Below are 27,707 nucleotides of genomic sequence, written 5' to 3' on the forward strand. Positions count from 1 at the left end.
CAGGCGTGGGCTACTACACCTGATTTCTTTAGCTTATACTGTATTAGTAGATGATCATTCACACATTAATCCATAACATCACAGTAACTCTAAGGGACCGTTGGCCAATTCCCTCATTTTACAGAGAAGAAAGCAGGCAAAATTGACCTTGACCTGAATTGACCCCGAATTCTCTATTTTATATATTAATAATTATGTTTGCTTCCCAGATAAACCATTTGTTGCCGAAGGGCAATAATAATGTTCACTACATTTGCAGTATTTTCCCCCTCCCCTCATCCCCCGGGGCCAATTTCGTGCTATACACGCGGTAGATACTTAAAACTGCCCAAAAGGTAGGTCAATATATACAAATTTGTAACCACACCTGAACAACAACAACAAAAATACATATCAATTGATCAGTACAGTGATCAAACAGTAAATGAGTTAACAACTCTTGGGTTTCCCTTGTGGATGGAATGAGGTGGGATTTTGAGGCCTTTTAATCACCTCTTGATTTCCTCAATAATTTTCACAGAGGATCCTTGAATAAGATGGGCGTGCTACTGTGTCTGACCCAGGGGTGTAACAGCCGCAGAACCCTCTGTGCAGGCTCTAAGTGGTCAGGCAGCGTCTATAACTCCCCGGAAAGTGGAACCCTCCGCGGCCGAAATGAGTTGGCCAGGCCCACAGCCAGCCCAGGGAGCCGGCGCGGACTCCGACCTCCGCGTGCCCGGGGCTCTGCAGTTCCGGGCACAGTCCGGCGCGCCCGGGGCGGGGCGTGTGTGTCAACTCCAGCTCGGTTCCCCTGCGCCCTCCTCCCAGAGCCACGCCCGCACTTCGCGCAAGCAGCCAGTCGGCCCTCTCGGGAGCGGGCGCGGGGCGGGGCGGGGCGCGGGAGGGAGCCAGCTGGCTGGCTGGCGGGCTGCGGAAGGCGGGGCTCGCGTGCGCACCAACGCTTCCTCGCACAGCGTTGCCCCTGCGCGCGCGGCTGGTCGGCCCGCGGCGGCGCTGCGTGGATCCGGCGTCGGGGCCCGGCATGGCGGGGGCCGGGGCCAGGCCGGGCCGGACCCGGACCTAAATGCCTCTGCTCTTCTCCGCGCTGTTGGTGTTGCTGCTGGTTGCGCTTACCGCCCTCTTTCTAGGCCGGTGAGGGGCTCCCGGCCACAGCGGGCGGGGGAAGGAGGAAGAAGGACTGAGGAGGGGGCGCGCGCTGGACAGAGGAGCGGGAGGCGGAGGGGGTGGGGCAGAGGAGGGGGCGCGCGGCGAGGGGAGGGCCTGAGCAGCCCTGCGACCCGAGCTGCCCGGGATGGGCTGCCAATGTGGGGGGAGACTGAGGGAGCGGGTGGGGCCTGAGGAAATGCTGAGGTCGGGAACTGAATAGGTGTGTGTGAGGAAGGGGCTTGGTTCGGTGGTCTCCCTTTCCCTCCCCCACATGCCCCTCAATGTCCTCTTCACCAAGGGCGAAGTGCACTTGCAGCCTCGCCCTGGGGAGCGGGACAGGAGGTCTGGTTATCCAGGGAAGAGCGGCATTTGAGTTGGTTCTGACCCCGGAGGGCCTTCTTGTGGACACCTGTCTGGAGGGTCGGTGGAGAAACTGAGACCCTTTGGGGAGTGTGTGATGGATGGCACATCTGACAGAGCTGCCTCTGCTTTGATTCCTGCTAGGGCCTCTTCTCTCTACCTCTGGGATTCCTAACGATTTGAGAGATTGCTTTTTTTGTTCCCAACTTAAGAGTGGAGTTTAGCGTGTGTGATTTCCTCTGGGTGGAGGGGTCCCTGGGGCTAGGATCCTGATCATTGTGGCTGAATGTGTATGATAGACTGGTGCTTTGGGAAGGAAAGTTGTGCAGAAAATCCAGTTGCAGAACATGACCCTTTGCAAGGCTTTCTGTGGCCAGCAAGGATGTGGGAAGCCCTTGGGAGAGGGTCCTATGAATTCACAGGGAGTTTTCTGCAGGTGGCTTGCGGTCCGGTGGGCCACCAAGTGGTGTCAGCGGAATCTGCAGGCGGAGCTAAAGATTGGCTCCTTCCGCTTTTTTTGGATCCAGAATGTCAGTCTTAAGTTTCAGCAGCACCAGCAAACAGTGGTGAGTTCTGGGGAGACTCCCTGGGGTGTGTGTGTGGTTGAGCCAGCTGAATTTCAACTTTTAATTTCCTTTTTTTAAATCCTGGGTGCCTTTTTTAATCATCCTTGCCATCTTTTTACCAAGATGATCTTAGAGCTAGTTGGGGAACACTGGGATTGATGTAAGTCGTTCAGCTAAAAATGTTTATAGGGCACAGAATGTCCAGAGCACATAAGAAAGAATCAGAAGTAAAGCATAGAAGAAAGATAACGGGAAATAAAAGACCTCACTGTTCTAATTTAAGAGGGGAATCAGGGCAGCATACCCATAAAAGAGAAATTCTAAGCAAGTTAAACTAACGTCATCAGGCGAGTGCTGAGCAGAGAAGCCAGTGGCAATGGAATGGCACAAATATAGTGGAAGTGCCTATAGCAATTCCTCTTCTTCTAGAACCCAGAACCTTTCTTGGCTCGTCAAGCTGCTCATTGCTTACCTAGCAGCTAGTGTACAAAGCTTTCTCCAATACTGTTTTAGGAAATTGATAACCTGTGGATTTCCAGCAAACTCCTTAGCCATGATCTGCCGTGAGTACCTTATATCCTTACTTCTCCCCTTGGGGAATATTTTGGAGTTGGGTTTGCAAAGTGAGATTCTTTTACAGAAGCCTCCCAGCCCAAGGAAGGAAGAAAGTTCTTGCTGAAGTCTCCTCATTAGCCCGGGTACCATTATCTTGTGAGATAGATACTGAAAACTGCTATGAGACTATTCTCTGTGATTTGAACTATATGTATAGGAAAGAGAGAAGAATGAATGTGGGGGTGGGGAGGAGGTTGCTGTGGGATGGATGGACCTGGTGGGCAGTGAGGTTTCTCTTCTGGGCAGACACTATGTGGCGTTGTGCTTTGGAGAAGTGCGTATCAGAACGGACCTACAGAAAGTTTCTGGCTTGTCTGCCCCATTCTCCCAGAGCGCTGGGGTGGATCAAAAGGAGCTGTCCTTCAGCCTGTCCTTATTGAAGATCTTCTGCCAAGTGAGACTTCTTCCACTATCCTGGACTGTACTTTGGGATGGTTGGCTTTGGAATTGTGGGTAGATTTTTCTACTATTTTGGGGCCATAATGCTAAGAGCTGCCTCTCACTCTTTCTCAGCGGGAAAGGAAGGGCGGTGCCTTGACATTGATTTATCCTTGTTTCTTCCTATCAGTTATTTTCCATTCACGTAGATGCTATTAACATCATGGTTCTCAAGGTGGATACCTCTGAATCCTTGTGGCATATTCAGATCAGTAGAAGCAGATTTCTTTTGGATAGTGATGGGAAAAGGTAAGCACTGGTAGAGGAAGTTCTGACAGTCCCATTCTTGATTTAGAGTTGCTTCAGGGCAAGTCAATTTCAGGGCCTCTTATCAAAGTGTCAGGTTCTCATTCTGTACAATTTGAGGAGAGGCTAAAATTAGGCAGTTCTGCTTGCCTTGTCCTTTCTAGTCAATGGAACTTGATGGAGGTAAATGGCGAGGAATGGGGCCAATGCTCTTAATTTTTTTCCTCTCTCAGGCTAATTTGTGAGGTGAGCTTATGTAAGATCAACAGCAAAGTTCTAAAGAGTGGTCAGCTGGTAAGTATGCCATGGTCATTCAGATACCTCATTTCTTCCTGGGTATAAGGTATGAAGGAGCTTAGGGCTTATATTTTAGATTTTGTGCCCTTATTGGGGTTTCCTTGAGCCAATACCCAGTGTTGCAGACCACTACATTTTGACCTAAAACTCCCTACGCACTCACCTTAGAGGCTTATCCTTCATACAGGAGGACACCTGCCTAGTGGAGCTCTCACTGGCCTTGGACTTGTGTCTAAAGGTGGGCATTAGCAGTAGGCATCTAAAGGCTATCACTGTGGACGTGTGGACACTCCATGCTGAACTTCATGAAGGCCTCTTCCAGAGTCAGCTGCTGTGCCAGGGCCCAAGCCTGGCATCCAAGCCTGTTCCCTGTTCAGGTAAAGCCCCAGTCATTGAGCCTTTTGGCTGCCTTGTTCTCAGGGATTATTTTGGAGTTAGAGAAAAATAGTGGTCTCACTACTCATTTAAGTGTGAGTCATTTGTCACCATGGACTTTGATCCTGAGGATACAGGAAATAGGACATTTGCTTGTGCTGAGTGAAAAGAATTAACATTTAGTGTGTACCTATTATGAATTATACCCGTATTATGTTTTATATACAGTTGGCCCTTGAACAACGTGGGTTTGAACTGCATAGGTCCACTTATGTGGATATTTTTCAGCACATTTGGCCCTCTGTATCCACAGGTTCCACATCTGCAACCAAATGCAGATGGAAAATAAGGTATTCACAGAATGTAAAACTCAAAGATACAGAGGGCTGACTATTCCTATATGCACGTTCTGCAGGGCCTACTGCTGGACTTCAGTATGTGGATTTTGGTGTATATGGGGGTCCTGGAACCAGTCCCCCGAGGATACTGAGGAACAACTGTATGTTCTCTTACTGAGTCCTCAGCATTTCATAAATAAGGAAACTGAAGCCTAGGAAGGATAGCTAGGAAAATAGACTTAGCTCATACAGCTGTTAATCAGTAGTAAAAAGGAAGTTTAAATTATTTGGTCCTAAAGGCCATATTCTTTCCATTATACCAAAGTTCCCCCCATACTATTTATGTATTTAGAGTCTGGGGAAGGAAGTACAGCAAGTGCCTGGATCTCTGGAGTATTTGCCTTATGGCCTAGCTTGGGCATTTGCTTAGCCTACTATATGTGGGAGGATTTGGCCATGGAGGGCAGGGCATTTCAGAAGAATTGAGAATGTTAAAGATTGATGGTTCTTGTGTTATTCATTCATATTTTCAGAGGTGACAGAGAACTTGGTTGAGCCAACTCTGCCTGGCCTGTTCCTTTTCCAGCAGCTGCCAGACCAGGTCAAAGTTAAGATGGAGAATACAAGTGTCGTGTTGTCCATGAATAGTCAAAAGAGGTGAGGTCTCTCCTGATGCAGAAGTGTGGAGAGTGATAGTGGGAGCCGTATACTGGGATCTCCATGACCTGCCTAGTAGCTACACTGAGCTTGTCCATGGGGAGAAAGGAAGTAGGAATGGTATTCCACATCTTTCTGAGCTAGAATCTGTCTTGGTCCAGGCACCTGACTTGGACGTTGAAGCTGCTGCATTTCCTGTACCACCGTGATGAGGATCAACTGCCCCTTCGAAGCTTCACAGCAAACTCTGATATGGCACAGATGAGCACTGAACTCCTGCTGGAAGGTTCATGGGTGGGGGTACTGGTACTAAGAGAGCAAGGGAGGATTAGACATTCTCTTTGCTTATGCCCTCTGTGGTCATCTTCTTAATTTAATATCAGTGTAACTGGGGAGGGGGAGGAGGGAACATACTGAGAGAAAATAGCCCCAACTCACAAATGGTGATAGTCTGTTTATATCCTTGCCTGCCTCTGTCCCTTTCCTAGTTTTACCCCTTACTCTCCCAGTGCTCGCCTCTGATCTGCCCTTTGGCCTCTTACAGATGGGTTGCTGCTGTCCCAGAGTCGCCAGCGCATTGTGTGCCTCAGTTCCCTCAAAGCTAGTGTGCAGGTGTGGTGACCGTGATAGCAAGAATCGTTCCTTTCTTTGTTCTCTCTGTACTTCATTGCATTATGAGTTAACGAAATAAAACCCAAGCCCACAGTTCTGGTCTTCTCATTTCCAGGTGACCACGATTGACCTCTCAGCTTTCCTGGTTCTGAACACTTGTATCATTCACTACCGGCACCAGGAATTCTCTCACTGGCTGCACATGCTAGCACTGGAGACCCAAGGGTCTAGTTCACCTGTTCTTGAGCAAAGGAAAAAAAGGTCAGTTTGATCTTTTTTCAACAGCCATCTTATCAGTTGGATTCTCTAAGATTCTTTTGGTCTCAAGTGGTATCATGTCTAGCCTCAATAGCAATCCTGTTTTATGTATCCTTCCTATTAGGCTAGACTCCTTGATGGCAGGATGATACCATGTTCATTTTTGTGTCCTCGGTGCCTGCACAGCACCTTATACGAAATAAACATTTGTTGAACTTAAATGATAAAAAATATCTTGTCTGTCTTAGATGATAAGGTGGCAGTGTCATGTCTACAGTGACATTTTTGTCTTTGTGTACTGCTTCCATTGTGCTATACAGAGATCTTAAGGTTAATAGTTTGGAAGTGATGCTTCTGGGTTACATTAGGTTGAGTCATACAATATTGTTGGCGTTCAGCATATTTGACTTATAAAAATGGCAATTTCATATGGTTCAACCTAATATCTTTCTGGGGTTGCTGCAGATTACCATTGAGAGTAGCAGCAGGCTAATGAGTTCTGCATTTTACCTTCTAGTTGTATCCCATCCTAAGAATCACAACAAAACTCTAAATTCTTATCCTGATTTTGAGAGCTTCAGGAATCTGTCCCATGATAGGAAGCTGCAGTTCTTTCCTTATCAAACAATGATGTCTTGTTCCTGTGCAGAACCTTCCCCCAAATCCTGGCTCCCATCATCTTTAGCACTTCCATCTCCAATGTCAACATTTCCATTCAGCTTGGAGATACACCACCTTTTGCCTTGGGATTCAATTCCATCTCTCTGGGTAAGGCTCTGGGATGGAAAAGGAATAAGAATCTGTCCATTAGAGGAGCTAGGCCCAATTGATGGCAACAGTGGCTCCATAGAGCTCTCCTTTCCCACCTTTGTTCAGATTACCAGCACCTCAGGCCACAGAGCATCCATCAGCGGGGTGTCCTAACTGTGGACCATCTCTGCTGGCGTGTAGGCAGTGACTCCCACATTCAGCGAGCACCACACCCGCCCAATATGCATGTTTGGGGTGAGGCACTTGTCCTGGACTCCTTCACATTACAGGTAGGCGGGGGTTTTGGTGAATAGGGTCCCACACCGCTTTCTCATCCTGTCATCCTGTCATCACTGAGCATCTTATTGGCAACAAGTGATGCATCAGGGCATTGCAAAACTGCACACTTGCATACTTTTAATTGGGTTCATCTGCTTCTTTTCTAGGGTAGCTATAACCAGCCTCTGGGCCTGTCCAGCACCCAGTCAGATACCCTCTTTCTTGATTGTACCATTCGAGGACTTCAGGTAGAAGCATCAGACACGTGTGCTCAATGTCTGTCTCGTATCTTATCCCTGATGGGTCCTCAATCTGGGAAGTCAGTTGTCTCTAGGGAATCTTCATTTGGGGAATCTGTGTCGCTACTGTGGAAGGTGGACTTGAAGGTGGAGGACATGAACTTGTTCACCCTTTCTGCCCTGGTCGGTAAGTGGGATGGGGTCTATACTGAAGTGTGTAGTGCATTACCTAAGCAGATTATGCTGGTTTAGTCTGCTCCTTCTCGATTAATGAAGTTGATTATCTGGAATTTTCCTAAAATAGAGGCATGAGATGCTGGAAGGTCTTACATAAATATTGGGCTTATTGATATTTCTTAAGGGCTTATGAAAGGCAAGTATTAAGCAAAACATATAAGAAAAAGACTTGCTTTTTTTTTTTTTTTTTTGAGACAGAGTCTCACTGTGTTGCCCGGGCTAGAGTGCCGTGGTGTCATCCTAGCTCACAGCAACCTCAAACTCCTAGGCTCAAGCAGTCCTTTTGCCTCAGCCTCCTGAGTAGCTGGGACTACAGGCATGCGCCACCATGCTCGGCTAATTTTTTCTATATATCTTTAGTTGTCTGATTAATTTCTTTCTATTTTTAGTAGAGACGGGGTCTCGCTCTTGCTCAGGCTGGTTTTGAACTCCTGAGCTCAAACAGTCCGCCCACCTCGGCCTCCCAGAGTGCTAGGATTACAGGCATGAGCCACCGTGCCCGGCCAAGACTTGGCTTTGATGTGGTCAAGAGCGTGAGACCCATGTAGCTTTTTATTTCCTTGTGTGTTTAGTTCTAGAGAGTAAAAGATATATCTCTGCACAATTTGTAGGAGTTAGAGAATTTCTTTGTCTTCAGCAGATCTAATTAGGTTAAGATTGGGAAAGGGAAAATTTCCTTGAAATGAGGAATGAACATAAGGAGGCTTGGGGAATAAAGATAATTAGAGTAAAGGAAATAAGAAAAGAAGGAGAGTAAGGACTGAAGCTGCCATTTGAGAGCTAAGAACCAAGGCTGATATGATTTCTGGATGTTAGGTGCTTCAGAGGTACGACTGGACACTCTGACTGTTCTGGGCAGTGCTGAGACCTCCTCCGTGGGGATTCAAGGACTTGTGCTTGCGCTGGTGAAGTCAGTCACGGAGAAGATGCAGCCCTGTTGCAAGGCCCCTGATATCCCCACTCCAGTGCTCAGCCTCTCCATGCTCTCTGTCACCTATCACAGCAGTATCCGCTCGCTGGAGGTAATGTTCCTGTGGGGAGGTGGGTCCGGGCTGGTTTTCCCCTCAGCTTAGAACCTTTCTCAGTCTTTTTGACTCATGTTGTGAAACTCATCTCATGGGAAATATGACACCTGGTGTTCTTTATTTTTTTCTGGCTTGTTCTATATGTTTTAAATTTTTTATGGAATTTAAAATATATATAAAACTAGAGAGAATATATAAGCTTTCATGTTCCAAACTTCAGTAATTACCAGTTCATGACCAACTTGCTTCAATTATACTCCTACCAATCTTCTCTGTCCTAGGCTCTGGGATTATTTTGAAGCAGGTACCAGATATATATAATTTCGATTATAAATATTTTAGTATGTGTCTATGAAAAATAAGGGATTTTTAAAAATGATTTTGCTGGCTGGTCCAAGTGCAGTGGTGTTTACAACTATTGATCACAACCAGTTACAGATTCTGTTGTTCCTTCTCCGCTCCCACTGCTTCACTTGACCAGCCTAAGGGAAAAAAAAAAGGTTTTGTTGAAGTCCTTAGCTTAGCTCATCAAAAGGCTAGAAGGAATCTTGAAGATGGAGGCTCTGGCAAGTTTTGAGAGGCTTTCCAATATCTTTCTTTAGAATATCAGATGGACATGGGACCTTCTTAGGAGGAGGGTGGGATATTTTACTCTGTCAGACTTCATCTTCCATTAGAAACAGAAGAAGTTCCTTTTTAGAGGTTTGAACTCGAGAGACTTCCTCTCCTGGAATTCTAATTTTCTCTATCCACTTAGCTATTCAGAACTGACTTTGTTTTCAAGCTGACAAGGACTCTTTTCCCTTCCCTGAGGCATACTTTCTCATATATCAATTGTTGTGTTGACTTGTGTGATCAGTACTTTATACTACCTTTTGAGAATTAGGCCAAGATGCAGTCAATTCATAAAATGTTTTTAAATTGCCTGTTGTAGTTGCTTTTAGAGTGTGGCTATTAATAGATAACTCATGAGCAGAAACATAAAGTTAGATGATTTATGGAGTACCTACTGTGTATACTGTGGTAGATACCAGAGAATTAAAATACATGGCCCTTACTCTCACACGATATAGAATCCAGTTGAGGAGAACTTAAAAGTGCTCTTAAGTATAACTGTTAGCTCAGCATATTAGTGTTTACAGAAACAAAGCAAGAGAGTAAGTAATGTGGCTACTCAGCAAAGACTTCTGGGTGGAGATGGTTCTTAAGCCAGGTATGCATGTATAATAATCCCTGCCATCTCTACTGTTCTGGGATGTGGTAAGTGACAGATCCTTTTCTTTTGCTCCTTAAAGGTTCAGTGTGGTGCAGGGCTGACCTTACTCTGGAGTCCCCCAGATCACATGTACTTGTATCAGCATGTCCTGGACACCCTACATTGCCGAGACCTACTAAGAGCCACTATGTTTCCTAAGACTGTTCCATCCCTTACACTGGAAACTCCAGGGACCACTTCTGAACTAGAAGGCCATCCCCCTGAGCCATCTCCCCCAAAGCGGCTGCTAAACCTGACACTAGAGGTGAACACAGCCAAGCTGACAGCTTTTGTAGCTGAGGATAAGTTCATTACCCTGGCTGCAGAGAGTGTGTCACTGAGCCGGCATGGAGGTTCCCTGCAGGCTTACTGCCCAGAGCTGGCTGCTGGCTTTGATGGGAATAGTATCTTCAACTTTAAGGAGGTAGAGGTACAGCTGCTACCTGAGCTGGAAGAGATGATCCTCCACCGGAACCCCTTCCCTGTATTGCAGACCCTCCGGAACCGTGTTTGGCTCCTCTCCCTTGGCTCAGTCTCAGTGGAGTTCCCTTATCAGTATGACTTCTCTCAAACTCTAGATGAGGCAGTAGGAGTTCAGAAATGGCTGAAGGGGCTGCATCGAGGGACTCATGCTTGGACTTCTCCAAGCCCTGCCCCACTCCCACCTGATTTACTCTTAAAGGTTCAGCACTTCTCATGGGTTTTCCTGGATGACATTTTTGAGGTGAAACTTCATGATAACTATGAACTGATGAAGGATGAAAGTAAGGAGAGTGCCAAAAGGCTGCAGCTACTGGATGCCAAAGTGGCTGCCCTTCGGAAGCAGCATGGGGAGTTATTGCCAGCCCGCAAAATTGAGGAACTCTATGCCTCTTTGGAACGCAAAAACATTGAAATTTACATCCAGCGCTCCCGTCGTCTCTATGGCAACACACCCATGCGCCGGGCACTGCTCACTTGGAGCCTGGCAGGGCTAGAGCTGGTGGCTTTGGCTGATGCCTCCTTCCACGGGCCTGAGCGTGTGGTAGAGCAGGTTCGAGAGCTTGATCCAGGCAGTCCTTTTCCTGCTGAGGGAGTAGATCTTGTCATTCAGTGGTGTCGCATGCTCAAGTGCAATGTCAAGACCTTTTTGGGTATGTAGTATTTCCCTTATTTGCAGACCCTGATGTTTGCCCTTTGAGCTCTAGGGAGCTCTCTGAGTGTTTACAGAGGAGTTAGGTTATATGGGGAACTGTGGCTGGTTTTGGATGAGTGGAATGGGATGGGTGGGGCTCCCCTGCCCTTTCCTTTCTTTGTTCCTGAATTTCACCCTGAAACTGCTTGGCTAACAGAAAGAGACAGCTAACACAGTCATCTTTAAGGTTATTGTGGCTTTTGGATCTCAATACTATGCCCTTAACCTTGTGCTCCAGGGTTACTGTGCCCTTTTTCAGCTTTGCTACCAATTGCTGGCCCTTGTTCTGTCAGTTGACTTTATAAATACAGATGGGTAAAAGTAGTAGCAAGGGAAAAAAACGCCTATGAGTGCTAAGACAGCCCTCTGAATAGTTGGCTTGTATCCTCCCCGTAATAACAGTTCGGATCAGAGACTATCCACGGTACCTGTTTGAGATCCGTGACTGGCGGCTGATGGGTCGACTTGTGGGCACTGAGCAGAATGGTCAGCCCTGCTCTCGTCGTCGTCAAATCCTGCACTTGGGGCTTCCATGGGGTAATGTGGCAGTAGAGAGGAATATGCCCCCACTCAAGTTCTACCATGACTTCCACTGTGAGTAGAGAAGGGCAGTTGGTTTGGCTGAGGGACATTTGTGATGGCTGAGATGGGAGATGAGCTGAGGCCCTCTGGAGTGAAGGAGAAAGAGAGGAATGAAGTTGTGTAACAAGCTGTAGCCTTTGTTCCTCTACCCCAGCGGAAATCTTCCAGTACACAGTAGTATGGGGCCCATGCTGGGATCCAGCCTGGACACTGATTGGCCAATGTGTGGACCTCTTGACCAAGCCCTCAGCTGACCCCAGCCCACCTTTGCCTTGGTGGGACAAGAGCCGTCTTCTGTTCCATGGGGACTGGCACATGGACATTGAACAGGCGAACTTGCACCAGCTGGCTACTGAGGTGAGGGGGCCTGTGATACTGTATTCCTATTAGGATGATGTGGTAAAGGTCTATAGAGCACATGGGGGAAGAGAGAAAGATACTCATTTGGGAGATGAGGATGATTTTCTTACCCACATCTTACCCAAGTTCTTGGGGGTGGTTATAGGATCCATACAACACGACTGAAAATATGCACTGGGAGTGGAGCCACCTATCTTTTCATTGGAAACCTGGTCAGTTTGTGTTCAAGGGTGATTTGGATATCAACGTGAGAACAGCCTCGAAGTGAGTGGAGTGAAGGATGGGGCCTCAGTGGGGTGGGAGACTCGGGTGGAGGGAGAAGGGAAGAGCCAAGGGGAGGTGAGTGATCAGGACACTGAGGGCTGGGGCTCTGTTGTGAGGCAGGTATGACGACTGCTGCTTCCTTCACCTGCCTGACCTCTGCATGACACTGGACCTGCAGTGGCTGTGCCATGGGAACCCACATGATCATCATGGTGTCACTCTGCGGGCCCCAGAGTTCCTTCCTGAGGTGCCCTTGGGCCAGTTCCATGACTCCTACCGGGCCTTCCGCTCTGAGAACCTTAATCTCTCCATCAAGATGGATCTGACTCGGCACAGCGGGAGTGAGGCTCGGGCTTGGGGCAGTGAGGGGGAAGGGCTGGGAGAATGGGCTTGGACACTGAGGACTTCAGCTTGATTCTCTGGGCAGGGATAAAAGGGCAAGGGAAAATTTGGGTTAGGACCCTTTTTTGGAAGAAGGTGGTGTCTTAGTCCTTTGGGACTCCTAGAACAATAATACCATAAATTTGGTAATTTGCAAACAACAAACATCTATTTCTCATAGTTCTAGGGGCTGGAAAGTCCAAGATCAATGTGCTGGTAGATTTGGTGTCTGGTGAGGCCTGTTCCTCACAGATGGCAGCTTTTTGCTGTGTCATCATATGGTGGAAGGAGCCAATGAGCTCCCTTGGGCCTCTTTCATAAGGGTACTAATCCCATCCATTGAAGTCTCCACCAAAGGCCTACCTCTTAACACTCAGTGTCACCTTAGGAGTTAGGATTTCAACATATGAATTTGGGGGGACACAAACATTCAGACCATAGCAGTAGGTGAAAGCAGAGTTTACCTAGATATTTGAAAGAAGAGGGAGTTAGGGATGCTGAATGTGAGGCTGGGTGTGTTTAGGTTTTTAAACTTCTACAACCCGAAGCTAGAGAAGGATTTAGTTTCACCTCTTACGTTTCAACCACAGCTAGGAAATGTCTATCCTTTCCTTTGCAGCAATATCTCAGCCCCGAATTCTACTATATAGTAGTACCCTGCGCTGGATGCAAAACTTCTGGGCAACTTGGACTAGTGTCACAAGGCCTATCTGCAGGGGAAAGCTCTTCAATAACCTGAAACCCAGCAAGAAGAAACTTGGCCAGCACTACAAGCAACTTTCCTATACTGCCCTTTTTCCCCAGCTGCAGGTTAGGCTCTAATATCCCTGTTGACATCTGTTCCCCTTCTCTAGATTTCTTGTTTTCTCATCTTAGGTCTCTTAATCGTCCCTCTCATGCCATCCTTTGTTTAGTGTTATGGTCTGTTGTTGTCAGGTACATTATTGGGCCTCATTTGCCCAGCAACGGGGCATCCAGATTGAATGCAGTCAGGGCCATGTCTTCACTCGGGGGACTCAGCGGCTTATACCTCAAGGTAAGATCAAAGACTGCCTTCATTTCTCCTAGCTTGTTCCTTGTCCTTTTCCCCTTCCTCATTTCCATTCCCCTCTTCTCTTTCTGTCTCACATGATCCTTCTGTACTGGTCTACATGGGCTCTGTGTGCCTCCTCTTCTCAGCAGGCACAGTCATGCGGCGCCTTATCTCTGATTGGAGTGTGACTCAGATGGTGAGTGACCTAAGTCAGGTGACCGTTCACCTGATGGCCTCACCCACTGAAGAGAATGCTGATCACTGTCTTGATCCCTTGGTAACAAAGACCCACCTGCTGAGCTTGTCTTCCCTCACCTACCAACGGCATAGCAATCGCACGGCTGAGGAGGTACCACCTGACACAGTCTCTCTATTACTTTATTTATGTTAGTACATGTCTCAATCTGCTCAGGCTGCCATAACAAAATACCATAGACTGGGTAGCTTGAAAAATAGAAACTTATTTTTCACAGTTTTGGGGACTGGGAAGTCCGAGATCGGGGTACCAGCATGGTTGAGTTCTGGTGAGGGCTCTTTTCCTGGCTTGCAGATGTCGGCCTTCTCTCTGTGTCCTCACATGGCAGAGAGAAAGCAAGTGTGCGCATGTGCAAGTGGGTGTGAGCACGCATGTGCACAAATGCTCTAGTTTCTCTTATTATAAAAGCACTAATCCTATCATGAAGGCCCCACCTCATGACTTCATCTAAACCTAATTACCTCTGAAAAGCCCATCTCCATATACTGTCACATTAGGGGTTAGGGCTTCAACATGTGAATTTGGACGGAACATAATAAAGTCCACAGGAATAGGTTTTAGGCTAAGTCCCTGGTAAGGTTCCTAATTATATTCTAGGCATATTATGTCATTGCTTTATGTGTACTTGGTTTAGCTATATCAGCAGCCCTCTTTTTGAAAATTCCTTTTCTCCCTCTGCTTCTAAAGGTAGTTTCTTACTCTTCAGGAAATAGAGTAGAAGTTTTTTCCTAGCACCTTACTTGGTGCTGACAAAATTGGAAGAGGGGGGTGGGAATCCCTTCAATTTGGGAAGGATTTTAAGTTGAAATTCTCTGAATCATTTAAAATGCAGTGGGTATAGTTAGAATGTAATGTAATGTATAAGCTCAGACCACTTAGTTTTTCTTTCTCCAGGGGCTTTCTGTGTTCCCCAGAACAGGTTTAGTATTCAACAAGCTTGTTCTCTTATCTCTGCATTGTGGTCCAGGAGCATCGGGGGGAATTCCTATGCCACCCTGAAGTCCTTTTCCTGTTTCTCAGGAGCTCTCTACTCGAGATGGGGATCCTACCTTTCATACACACCAGCTGCACTTGGTAGATTTAAGGATTTCCTGGACAACCACCAATCGGGACATTGCCTTTGGTTTATATGATGGCTACAAAAAGGCAGCTGTCCTCAAACGTAATCTCTCTACTGAGGCCCTGAAGGGGTTAAGGATTGATCCTCAGATGCCAGCCAAAAAGCCAAAGCGGGGTGTCCTGACTAATGCCCCAGCCCCACCTCGTGTTAACACTCCCAGCTTCAGTGGACGGCCTGATAAGGGGTCATCAGGAGGTAAGCTGGGGGAGATGAGACTTAGGAGTTTAGGTTTAGAACATGGACATGGGCTTGGACAGGAGTTTGAGAAGGACTGAATCATGGCTTGTCCATCCAGGTGTAGAGGTGAAACTATTATTTTTCCTTATTATGCCACCTAAGTCTTATATAGCAATGATGTTGAGGCATTAAATGATCTGGTCCTGTGGCCAGCAGAAGAAAATTAGAAGGAATGATAGAGCCAAAACCGGATAAGTAAGGGAAAGGAGCAGAGGATTAGACAATTGTTTCATATTTTAGTGAATTAATTTGTTCAGTAAACAGATACTTATTGAATACTTAACAGGCTCAAAGCACTGCACTGGATTCAGTGAGGGATGTAGAATGTAAGACATTCTACTTACAAGTGTATCATCTCTGAATGATCTAAGATTAATTCATTTATTCACTTAATCACTCATTTGTCCATTCATAGATTCATTTTAGCTTTATTAAGGCTTAATGTATCATATATAACCCTAGACATCGGGATACACAGATAAGGGGAAGATTAGAAGCTAGTAGGGAAAGAGACATGTAAATTGTAATTTCATTATGAAAATGCTTTGTAAGAATGTTCAAGAAAGCATTTAAATCAATGTAGGGAAGCCTAGAAAGGCTTCATAGAGAAGATAATTGAGACGGGTGTTAAGAGATGAGTAAGAGTTCGATAGGTAAGAAAAGAGGAGAGGGCATTTTAGGGAAAGGCAATAACAAGTACAGAGGAATGAAAGTTTATGAAGAATTTGAGAACAAGGTGAAAAGTTGTAAGTGCCACAGAGAGAAATAAAAGAATATGAGAGTTGTTCCTGACTGTAGTGAAGGAGGAACTCCATCAAGGAAGAGTGTATTGAGGAAGTATTAATAGCATTTGAGCTGGACCTTTAAACTTAATACGATTTTTCTATTCTCTCAGTCAGCAACAATCAATACAGAAGACTTCTATGACCACACGTGTGTGGGTTTTTTCCCATCAACAAACAGGCAATCAATTTTGCAGCAGACTCCAGCTGGGTGTCCTCTAATTCAATTCAATTCTGACACTAAAAAAACCCCAAAAAACACAATTCTGACACTATCTACCTGGAGATAGCATCAAACCCAAAGGTTGAGGGTTCAGTCACCAAGACTGCTCTTCTCTTTCAGATGTCACTTGGAAGCTCCAGGTTGTTTTACCTGTGCTTCTGACCAACTGGCTATAAATTGGGGTTCCCACGACCCTCTCCCTGGGTTCAAATAATTTGCTAGAGCAGCTCAGAGAACTGAGGAAACTGGTTTATTATAAAGATATTACTTCCTTCTCCACTCCCACTGCTTCACTTGGCCAGCCTTTAAAAAAAAAAAAAAGATATTAGAAGGCTGGATGCAGTGGCTCACACTAGCCTGGGCAACAGAGCAAGACCCTGTCTCAAAAACAAAAACAGGCCGGGCGCGGTGGCTCATGCCTGTAATCCTAGCACTCTGGGAGGCCAAAGCGGGAGTTTGAGACCAGCCTGAGCAAGAGCGAGACCCCGTCTCTATTATAAATAGAAAGAAATTAGCCAAACAACTAAAAATAGGAAAAATTAGCCAGGCACGGTGGTGTGTGCCTGTAGTCCCAGCTACCTGGAAGGCTGAGGCAGGAGGATTGCTTGAGCCCAGCCAGCAGTTTGAGGTTGATGTGAGCAAGGCTGACGCCACGGCACTCCAGCCCAGGCTAGAGAGTGAGACTCCGTCCCCCAAAAAAAAAAAAAAAAACAAACAAACAAAAAAATTGGCCATTGGCGATCAACTTAACCTTTAGCCCCTCTTCTCTCTTCCCAAGAGGTGGGGGGTGGCATGGGCTGGAAGTCAGAACCCTGTAATCCTGCTTGGGTCTTTCCAGTGATCAGCATCCATCCTGAAGCTGCTTAGGGGCTGCCAGCCACTAGTAACTTACTAGCATACAAAAAGACATCACTTTGGAGACTTTAAGGATTTTAGGAGTCATATGCCAGGAAACAGGGAGGAAGACCAAATATTTATTTCACAATATTACAGAGAATAAATGGTCTCTTTTCGTTGGCAGAGTAGCCAAAGGAGAGGAGTAAGAGAAGAGGCTGGAAAGCAAAACTGGAGGTAGATCATCAAAGACCTTTCATACAGGGCTAAGGAGTTTTTGGTCCTTATTCAGAAGGTGGTGGTGAACTACTGAAGGCTTTTGAATAGGGGTGTGTCATTATTAGAGTTTTACTTTTAGGAAGACAAATCTGGCAGTGGTGCGTAGGAGGACTGGAGAGGAAGAAGCAGGAGGTAGGGAGACAAATTAGGAAACTATTACGGTGTCTTAACAAGAGGCAGTGAGGGCCGGAACTAGGTAGAGGCAGGAGGAATGTAGATGAGGAGATGGCTAGAAATATTATTGTGCATATAGGAGACTTGGCCACTGGTTGGAAGGAGGAGTTAAGACAGGAAGAAAATGATAATGACTAAGGTTTTGAGCCTGGTGACTGGCATGATGGTAGCAGTAATATCAGAAATAAGAGAGCCAGAGGCAGTTTGGGGAAGTGTAGCATTGTTGAGTTCAGATTTGGACATGTTGAATTTTTGGCGCTAGTAGAACATCTAGATAATGTCTAATGAACAACTAACTAGCAATGAAGGTCTAAAAGCTTAGGGCTAGAGATAGAGATTTGGGGATTTCAGCATAGAGCTAAGAGTTAATGCCAAGGAAATAATAGTTGCTTACAGTGTAGCAGGTACTCTGAAGTATTTTTATGTATCATTCCATTAAATTTTCATAACAACCTTATGAAATAGTAACTATTATAACTGAGGCACAAAGAGGTTAAAGCAAGCTGCCCAAAGTCACAATTGAGTAAGTATTAGAGATAGGAATTTAAACACAGGCAGACTAGTCTAATTCTGGAGACTGTGCTTTAACCATAACACTTTGCTAGGCAAACTCATTAAGAGAAAGAGTAGAAAACAGAAGGTAACTTGCAAAAGATGGATCTTAGGAGATTCTTATTTCTTAAGACCTGGGGAAAGGAAGAGGTTCTAGAGACATAGTCAGAGGAAGCAGCAGAGCTAGGAGAACATAATGACACTGATGGCAAGGGAGTGGTTTCAAGTGGAAAGGAGTGGTCAACAGACAAATAGGCTGGGTGTGGTGGCTTGTACCTGTAATCCTAGCTACTTGGGGAGGATTGCTTGAGGCCAGGAGTTAGAGACCAGCCTGGGCAGCATAGTGAGACCCTGATCTGAAAAAGAAAATAAATAATGATAATAAAATTTTTAAAAACCCAGCATGTAAAATACTATGAAATGAATAATGAAAGGAGCAAAATGGGGGGGAAAAGATTCTAGAGTAATCCAGCAGTACCTAAGAGGAAAAAAGTACTACCACTTTTTTACCACCTAGCATTTCTAAATTTCTCTTAGAAATCTTTTATTAAGATCAGGGGAAAATGAAATGACAATCCTTATTTTTTCCTCAGGGGTCAGGGGGTGGGCTGGGCTGGACTTGAGTTCCAGATTGGGGAGGATGTATTCTAGTCCTTACCAAGCCAGAGAAATTGAGGGAAGGTCAGTGTGGCCCTGGATGTGTTTTCTTTTCCTTTGAGACTGTGACCCTTCCCTCCTTATTTCTCTGCCAGGTGCTTACATGTTGCAGAAGCTGATTGAAGAGACAGATAGGTTTGTAGTGTTCACAGAAGAGGAGTCAGGTATGAGTGAGCAGTTGTGTGGCATTGCTGCCTGCCAGACGGATGACATATATAACCGAAACTGCCTTATTGAGCTGGTCAACTGCCAGGTAACTTCTCTTTACAAGAACATTCCAACATCAGGCTAGATCATAATCATATTATTTACCCTCCCCCACCTCTAAATAAGAATGAGTGGATAGAGCTCCAAAAAATTTTTCCTTCCTGTAGATATCATGGATCATTACTTCCATGTCTAAAAGCCAGTAAAATTCACTCAGTAAACCAGGATTAGACCTAGCTTCGGTGGTTGGTACAGTGTTCTCACTAACCTTCTTGTCTTCTTTGGTGACTTCACTCTGCTTCTATGTCTGGCATAGATGGTTCTTCGTGGAGCAGAGACAGAAGGCTGCGTCATTGTGTCAGCCGCCAAAGCCCAGCTGCTGCAGTGCCAACACCATCCAGCCTGGTATGGTGACACACTGAAACAAAAGACATCCTGGACTTGCTTACTGGATGGCATGCAGTACTTTGCCACCACTGAAAGCAGCCCCACTGAACAGGATGGCCGACAGCTCTGGTTAGAGGTTAGTCAGCAGGGCTGGGAAGGCCCATTATATCCCTAGTTTTCCATAGTTAGCTCCTTCCACCAGAATAGCTGAAAGATTCTTGATAGTACCTGTTACTACCAGCTTAGCAGAATAATGAGGCTGGTAACACCTTGAATGTGGGCAGTTTCTGGTCTTTGAGCACGTAGTACGTTTTTTTTGACTTCATGATACTCTATTTCATTGCAAGAGAAACTCTCATTTCCTAGCACTAGAATGAAATGGGCTGGAGCTTTTTTACTTTTGAAGATTGCTGATCCCTATTAATGTTCACACACAATCACACTGATTGCCAAGAAAAGAGGCAGTAAGTCTAAGAATTTTTGATAAGCTCTCTATCTGTCCTTTCTCTGACCTCTTTTATAAGGATGATTGGTTGTTTCAGCAAGGCAATGAGATTGAATAAAAGACTGCTTGTTAACGAGTCAGGTTATGTGAATTCTATTTTTTTTAACCATAGAGACTTTGTTTATTAAGGATATATGAGTTCCAATGACAGCTTTGCCATTATAGTAGCCGTAAGTCCTTGAACTTGTCACCTTTATTTGTAAAATGGAGTTACTACTTCACCCTGACAAGATTGTTGAAAGGATCAAATGAGAAAGTGCTTTGAAATATATAAAGCTTTATTCAGATGGAAAGTAGTCTTATTTTTTTAAAATCAGTATGTCTGGGGAGGTCTAACTTGTGACAAGATAATATATCTGTTAGATGGTAAGATTGTGAGCAGTTAGCAGAGACCAGTGAAAGAGCTTGTCATTGCATTGCAAGATTGTGAATTTTCTTTCAGCTTCTTGGTACAATTGAATTTTCATTATAATTTCTAGGGTATAATATTATCAGAGTTATTATAGGACCTAATGGTTATAAGATGATTCCTCTTCTCACCTCCCTGGCTCATGCTTTTTACACCAAGGATTTAGGGATTAATCCAGCAACCTTAATAAGTATAATTACATGAGGTAATGAGTGTTTAGATCAGATGTCAAGCTGAGTAAGGGCCAGGTAATGTGAGAGGCCATGCTGATATATGAGCTGTGGTTCATTCAGGCAAGCAGTGCTCTTTACCAATAGTAATAGGAGATAGGCACAGCTGTTAACTACCCATGCAGAGGTGGGCGGGATAAGCTATTAGAGTGGACTGCCCTTGACTTAGGAGGGAGAGACTTTGATCTTGCCTTTCCTATATGACTTTTTCTGTGACTTGGCAGATCTGCCATCCTGAAGCCTTGATCTTACTGCTGTGGTCTTCCCATATCACTCTTTCTGTTATTCACTCTGACTTCAGGTTGACAGGATCAAGAATTTCGTCCCCTTCTCCCATGGCAATAGTGTCAGAGTAGTTACCTATCTGAAAATAGAAAACAGCAAGAACACAAATAGAACAAATACCAAAATGAGTAGGAAAGTTTTTTTTTTTTTTTTTTTTTCTTTAAATGAACTATTTTGCCCGTGACAGAATTTAATTTTAACCTATCTCATTGTTTTTCTGGCTCGAGACCTGCAGGCCTGGCAAAGTGTGCATGTAACTCAAGTGGGTTGGAGAATTTGGGTGGTTTGGGGCAAGAGGGAGAGCCAAGTATGTCCCCTACCATGGGAGATCCATTAAGATATTCCAGGCAGTGGAGGTCTAGCTAGATAGTAAGTATAACTACCTGAAACACGGAGATCTGTGACCTAATTGGCTAGAGCAATCCACTGTTTCCTTGAGAGCTGAAGGTGCCTGCATCTCTGTCTTCAGGTGAAGAATATCGAGGAGCACCGGCAGCGTAGTCTGGACTCTGTGCAGGAGCTGATGGAGAGCGGGCAGGCAGTGGGCGGCATGGTTACCACAACCACAGGTCAGCTCTTCCCTTCCTCCCCATCAGATGGTTAGGAGCAGATGTGTACCACAAAGGGGCCCATTTCCTTACCTCCTCTTATTCTTAACATCGGTGTATGCTGGAGCAGGCCCATTTTGTGCTAGGCTAGGTTGAAAGCAGTATTACTGGAGTTCCTCAGACATCACACATAGCTGGGTGGCTCTCTCCTTAACTTATTGAGAATATCTTTCTCTTATTTCTTTCCCACCTCTTCCCAGATTGGAACCAGCCAGCTGAGGCACAGCAAGCCCAGCAAGTCCAGCGGATCATTTCACGTTGCAACTGCCGAATGTACTATATTAGTTATAGCCATGACATTGATCCTGAACTAGCAACTCAGATTAAGCCACCTGAGGTTCATGAGAACCAGGAAAAGGAAGATCTCCTAAAGAAGCAGGAAGGTATTCAGGGCTTGAAAGGCTTTTAGGAGGGGACTAGGGAACTTGTGAAAGTAATTTCCTTAGTGGTTTTGAGACATGGAGTTATTAAAAGTCCCACTTTGCATTGGCATTAACATTTCACTTTGCTCTATATTCTGTAAGTTCTGCTATGAGAAAACAACCTATACTCTTAGAGGGAAGTAGGATGAATAGGCATTGTTTATGATTTTGAAATAAACATGTTTCTACCCATGAGCATTTCTCAGTGCCATTCTGTGGAGTTGACTAACAGGAATGGACCAAATGTGGGCAGGAGATATTTAGGGAGAAACTTGAGCATCTTATTTAGCTGCTAACAATTACCTAGGGGCTGTGGATACCTTCACCCTTATCCACCACGAGCTAGAAATCTCCACCAACCCAGCTCAGTATGCCATGATCCTGGACATCGTTAACAACCTGCTGCTCCATGTAGAACCCAAGCGAAAGGTGAGCATGAGCCCTTGCAGAATTCTGGTTAGTGTCACAGGAATATCCAGACATTGTGCTTTATTTGGTCTCCAGTAAGAAAAGCCATGCTTCACAGTGAAAAGGGGCCTTTTTGTTGCTATATTCTCTATTAGTCAGCAGTAAAATTCCATTTACCTAAGAAAGGTCTGAGTGTCCCAGGGACTGTAGTAGACAGTAACTATTCCCCACTTCTGCCTCCATCCCCACCCTGTGGGCCTGGCTTACTGTGAAATCCACATTGCCAAATCTTCTGCATTGACCTACCCCTCTTGTTACTAACGATGACAGGTCAAAGTTAGATATCAAGAAGAGATCCCCATTTCTTACTCCTTTGTCTATTTCACTTTACTACAAGACTTGTCTATTTAAAAATTCTTCGTCACTTCCCTTTCTATTCCTTTAGGAACATAGTGAGAAGAAGCAGCGGGTCAGGTTCCAGCTTGAGATCTCTAGCAATCCTGAGGAACAGCGCAGTAGCATATTACACCTGCAGGAGGCCGTGCGGCAGCATGTAGCTCACATACGACAGCTGGAGAAGCAGATGTATTCTATCATGAAGGTAGTCACTGTAGATAGTCTGAGGACCGGGAGAGGTCTCCTAGGACAGAGGAGATCTCCTCATTTTCTCCTATCCTGGTTCCCTAGTCTTTGCAGGATGACAGCAAGAATGAGAATCTGCTTGACCTGAACCAAAAGCTTCAGTTACAGCTAAACCAGGAGAAGGCCAGCCTGCAAATGGAAAGTGAAGAGCTTAATATCCTCATCAGGTACCCTGGCATTCTTTCCCTGTCCTTTTCCAGTACCTCATCTGAAGGTGGTTTCTCTTCTTTGCCCATGTTCTGACAGTATAGGTCTAGTGTGCATTATCAAAGGCTGTTGTAGGCGTAGATTCAGGCAACTCTTCTAAAACAAACATTTCCGGACTTGGCCAAAGAAGTTGAGAATGGGAGAGCCTTTCCTTTGGTTCCTCAGTAGAGAACCTCCTGGGAAAGGCTCTACTATAAGAAAAATGGGTAGTTGGGAAAGATCATTTTTGTGGCCTTGATATTGTGCATCTGAATTGAAAATACCTTGAAGTTGATCAGTACGCAATTGTAGATACAATCATAGGTGTTGTTAGTGGGAAGAGACTACTTTATCAAGAAGCTATAGAAACCAGGCGTGGTGCCATGTACCTGTCTGTAGTAGTCCCAGCTACTCAGAGGCTTAGGTAGGAGGACTGCTTGAGGGCAGGAGTTTGAGGCTGCAGTGAGCTGTGATCAGGCCTGTGAATAGTCACTGCCTTCCAGCCTCAGCAACATAGTGAGACCTCATCTCTATTTTTTTTTTTTTTTAAAAAAGGCCAGGCATGGTGGCTCATGCCTGTAATCCCAGCACTTTGGGAGGTTGAGGCTGAAAGATCTCTTGAGGCCACTTCAGGACCAGCCTGGGCACCATAGCAAGACCTTAACTCTAAAACAACAACAAAAAATTAGCTGGGCATGGTGGCATGCGCCTATAGTCCTGGCTACTTGGGAGGCTGAGGCAGGAGGATCGCTGGAGCCCAGGAGTTTGAGGTTGCAGTGAGCGATGATTGCACCACTGCACTCTAGCCTGGATGACAGAGCAAGACCCTGTCTCTGAAAAAAAAATAAAAAGCAATAGAGCTAAAGATGGGATTTGTGCTCCCATGACCTAGGGTGTCAGGAGCAGTAAATCCAGTGCAACAGTTTAGGGACTAGCTGTCCCAGAATAGTTTAATCTCTGGGTTTACATCCTAAATCAGTCTAGAGCATTCTACCCTACCCACAGTCCATTTGCTGTTTCCCTTATTGGCTTTGGCTCCCCTGTCCACTTACAGGTGTTTTAAGGATTTCCAACTGCAGCGGGCCAACAAGATGGAACTGCGAAAGCAGCAAGAAGATGTGAGTGTGGTCCGTCGCACTGAGTTTTACTTTGCTCAGGCACGGTGGCGCCTGACAGAAGAAGATGGACAGCTGGGAATTGCTGAACTAGAGCTGCAGAGGTTCCTTTACAGCAAGGTATCTGGGCTATACTATCACCCAAAGACAGCTTATATTGGGAGGCACTGACCTATCATAGGAGTCCAACTCACAAAAGAGATAAACAAAAAGGGGCTAATTATTATATGATTTTTAATGATGGTCATGATTAGGAACATGAGCAGAGTTCCCTTAAACATACCTGTTTGTAATATTAAGTGATACAGATGTAGACGAGTTTGATCAAATGCTTCTCTCATTCAGTGATTATCTACCCCTAGAAGTATGGCCCAGAGGAAAGTAATCTTCCAAGTCCAGTTTGGAATAGAACCATTCTAATACTGATATTCACTTTACTGCAGTTATCCATTGACATGGGAGATAGGACATTATTCATTACTTTCTCCCACAAGGGATGTTTGGAAATGAATGAGAACATTTTTTTATGTCACAATGACTAGGGCAGTAGTGCCCTGGCCAGTATAGTACCCATGAGAAATGCTGGATTAAAGAGTGTGTTGATTGTATGAGATTGAAAAAGATACCAAAGGTTGGGATTAGGTTTATGGAGAACCTGAAAACAAACAGTATATGTAGCAATGCTCTAGCAAGCTCCTGAAAAAGGTTTATTGTAGTAGACGGGGCAAAATCTGTCTTTATAGGTGAATAAGTCTGATGACACAGCAGAACATCTTCTGGAGTTGGGCTGGTTCACTATGAACAACCTCCTCCCCAATGCTGTCTATAAGGCAAGTCTTATTTCCTTATTCCTAACCCATTCACGTGCTTCTTAGCAGAGGACATTTATAATGGCCCTTCTGCCTAAACCCACTATGGGAAACAGTGTGTTGATCTGAGATGTTGAACACTTGCCCAGCTTAGCAAGACCATTGCCTCTCCTCTCATTCCGCAGGGGATTTGTGGGTTCATTTATGGTAGGAAGGACATTGGGCTGAGCTATTATTTACTCTTTATCCTACAGGTAGTGCTGCGGCCCCAGAGTTCTTGCCAGTCTGGGCGACAGCTAGCCCTCCGCCTCTTTAGCAAAGTCCGGCCCCCTGTTGGGGGTATCTCTGTGAAGGAGCATTTTGAGGTTGGTAAACAGTCCCTTGGGGACCCAGGAACAAAGGACATTCAAAGGCTAGCTGTGTGCTATGTTATGCTATATTAGGGTTAGGTAAACTGAGGGATGGTGTCTGTGCTTAACTGCTTTGACATTTTTCCACTTTAGGTAAATGTGGTGCCTCTCACCATCCAGCTGACACACCAGTTCTTCCATAGAATGATGGGCTTTTTCTTTCCTGGCCGAAGTGTGGAAGATGATGAAGTTGGTGACGAAGAGGATAAGTCCAAACTGGTGACTACTGGTAAGAGCTTTTATGGTGGAGTACCAGAAGCATAGGGTGGCAGCCCCAGAGACAGCTGAAGCTTCAGAAAGAGAATGGATGACGGCTGGTGTGCTTGCTTTTTCATAGGAATACCAGTGGTGAAGCCTCGGCAGCTGATTGCAACAGATGATACAGTACCACTGGGCCCTGGGAAGGGTGTGGCACAGGGCTTGACTCGGAGTTCTGGGGTCAGAAGATCATTTCGCAAATCACCTGAGGTACCAAGCATGCCCCTGATGATAGAAAAATGGCAGGGTAAAAAAAAAAAATGGCAGAGTCCTAAGGTGTTCTGTTTGGCTGTTTGGCCTAGCTGAGGATTTCTTGTTTCCTTTGAGTTTACTCCAGGGATAAAAGGAGAGCGAGATGTTTGGGGTCCTGAGTTTCTTCTTCTGATGGTTTCAGGAACTCACACTCCTTTCCTTCCTTTTCTAGCACCCTGTGGATGATATTGACAAGATGAAAGAGCGAGCTGCCATGAACAACTCCTTCATCTACATAAAGATTCCACAGGTTCCACTGTGTGTCAGCTACAAGGTCTGTACCTCCCCAGCACTTTCTAGAACAAGGTGGGAGGGGAACCTGATAAGATCAGGGATTATAGACAGGGAGACAGCCAGGTTTCTTGTGAAGCTGAGCTATGGGTGATAAATATGCTGTTCCCTCTGCTCCCCTCAGGAGTCAGCACCACATCCAGACTGTAGTAAGGGGAAATCAGTAACCATGGGTTGCTTTTGCAGGACTGGCATTCAAGTGACTGCCTTCGACTCAAAATGGCAGCTGATGTATTTTTCCCCTCTCTTTCTCTCCTTTCCCCCTCCTTCTCTTGCAGGGTGAGAAGAACAGTGTCGACTGGGGTGACCTTAACCTGGTGCTGCCCTGTCTGGAGTACCACAACAACACATGGACATGGCTAGACTTTGCCATGGCTGTCAAAAGGGACAGCCGCAAAGCCCTGGTTGCCCAGGTATCCCGCCAGGGCTCATGGCTGTTTGGTTAGCGGGGGCTGGCAAGCAGATCCTCTGTTCAAGAGCCTTTCATTTTAGGATATATAAACAAATATACTTGGGAAAGGGCAAGTGAATGAAGTGAAGGACTTCTATCCCTGCCCTCTCCATGACTTCACCCATATGATTAAACTGAATGTTTACTGAGTGATTCATAAATGTGAACTACCATTGACTTTAGGGAATTGAGGGCTAACAACCTCAGGTTTGGAATGGGTTCTAATTAGACTGTAAGCTTCTTGAAAGCAGAGACCATTTTATAATATAAATTGCCCATTGTGCCTTGCATGAAAGTTTAATAAATCTTTGTTGACTTGGTTGATTTTGATTTATTGTGCCTGTCCTACTAATATTTACCTTTCCTTTCACTCCTTTCCAAACTGCCAGGTAATCAAAGAGAAGCTAAGGCTGAAGCCTGCAACAGGGTCTGAGGTTCGGGGAAAGCTAGAAACTAAATCAGACCTGAATATGCAACAGCAGGAAGAGGAGGAGAAAGCCCGGCTCCTCATCGGTTTAAGTGTGGGCGACAAGAACCCTGGCAAGAAGTCCATCTTTGGCAGGCGCAAGTGATCTGGCGATCCCAGCAGCTGCAGTACAGGATCTGACTCTGGCTCAGGCTCCAAGGACTTGTGGGGTGGGAGGGGCTTCCCTTCATCTACCAGGATTGGTTGGGCTCAGAAGCCCGCAGGCATTGCTCTTTAGCAGCTGGCCTGTTTCCTGCAGAGCATAGTGGACAGTCATGCTGAGTTCCATCTCATGGTGATCAGGCTCAGGGTCAGAGAGTTGACAAGAGAGCAAGACCCAGGGAATGGGCCCAGGGCAGGACCCTGTTCCCTTGGGGTCAATTTAAAGGGTAGGGAGATAGTCCTGATCAAGTGCGATAAATTTTTATAGACATATATAAAAATATATATATATATTTCTAAGTGTAACTGCTCTCTGTCTGTGCCAGGAAGCTGAGGGGAGGGGACTGATCCTCTGTCCCTCACTCCACTGCCTTCTGTGAAAGAGGTATTAGTGTTCTGGGAGGAATCGACCCCTCCCCAATCTCTGTGCTAAGCTCACTTGGGAGGATGGCAATAGGAGCCAGGGCTGGCCATGGGTTCCCTACTGTTCCCCCTGGGGTATACCTTGGAGAATGGCAAAAAAATGATTTAAAGAGGAAAAAAATATTTTAAATTTGATGTTTTTTCTTTTTATGTTGAGTGCATGCATTCAGCCTGTCTGTT

General features: G+C 45.5%; 1 protein-coding gene across 3 annotated transcripts; it reads left to right on the top strand.

Annotated features, from left to right (window-relative positions):
- The first annotated feature begins 960 nt into the window (after positions 1-960).
- KIAA0100 (KIAA0100 ortholog) lies at positions 961-27,664 on the top strand. Of its 3 annotated transcripts, none has more exons than XM_012648262.1 (39): positions 961-1,131; positions 1,943-2,072; positions 2,586-2,635; positions 2,934-3,081; positions 3,256-3,374; positions 3,605-3,665; positions 3,856-4,045; positions 4,915-5,038; positions 5,200-5,324; positions 5,583-5,650; positions 5,766-5,911; positions 6,558-6,676; positions 6,785-6,948; positions 7,105-7,363; positions 8,230-8,435; positions 9,734-10,826; positions 11,270-11,461; positions 11,604-11,806; positions 11,955-12,073; positions 12,194-12,414; positions 13,074-13,264; positions 13,391-13,490; positions 13,634-13,836; positions 14,764-15,058; positions 18,697-18,854; positions 19,125-19,331; positions 21,094-21,193; positions 21,433-21,615; positions 21,962-22,083; positions 22,508-22,663; positions 22,750-22,871; positions 23,945-24,125; positions 24,749-24,835; positions 25,069-25,179; positions 25,318-25,453; positions 25,562-25,692; positions 25,907-26,008; positions 26,304-26,438; positions 26,866-27,664. In XM_012648262.1, the coding sequence occupies exons 1-39, from the start codon at positions 1,064-1,066 to the stop codon at positions 27,046-27,048; spliced, it is 6,708 nt and encodes a 2,235-aa protein (XP_012503716.1). In that variant the 5' UTR covers positions 961-1,063; the 3' UTR covers positions 27,049-27,664. The 3 variants fall into 3 exon arrangements, with proteins under 3 accessions (XP_012503716.1, XP_012503717.1, XP_012503718.1); XM_012648263.1 differs by having other exon boundaries at positions 13,637-13,836; positions 26,866-27,662; XM_012648264.1 differs by lacking the exons at positions 961-1,131; positions 1,943-2,072; positions 2,586-2,635 and adding an exon at positions 2,727-2,770 and having other exon boundaries at positions 26,866-27,662.
- Positions 27,665-27,707: the final 43 nt, after the last annotated feature.

Source organism: Propithecus coquereli, unplaced genomic scaffold, assembly GCF_000956105.1.
Source record: "Propithecus coquereli isolate 6110/MARCELLA unplaced genomic scaffold, Pcoq_1.0 Scaffold281, whole genome shotgun sequence".
Classification (NCBI taxonomy): Eukaryota; Metazoa; Chordata; class Mammalia; order Primates; family Indriidae; genus Propithecus; species Propithecus coquereli.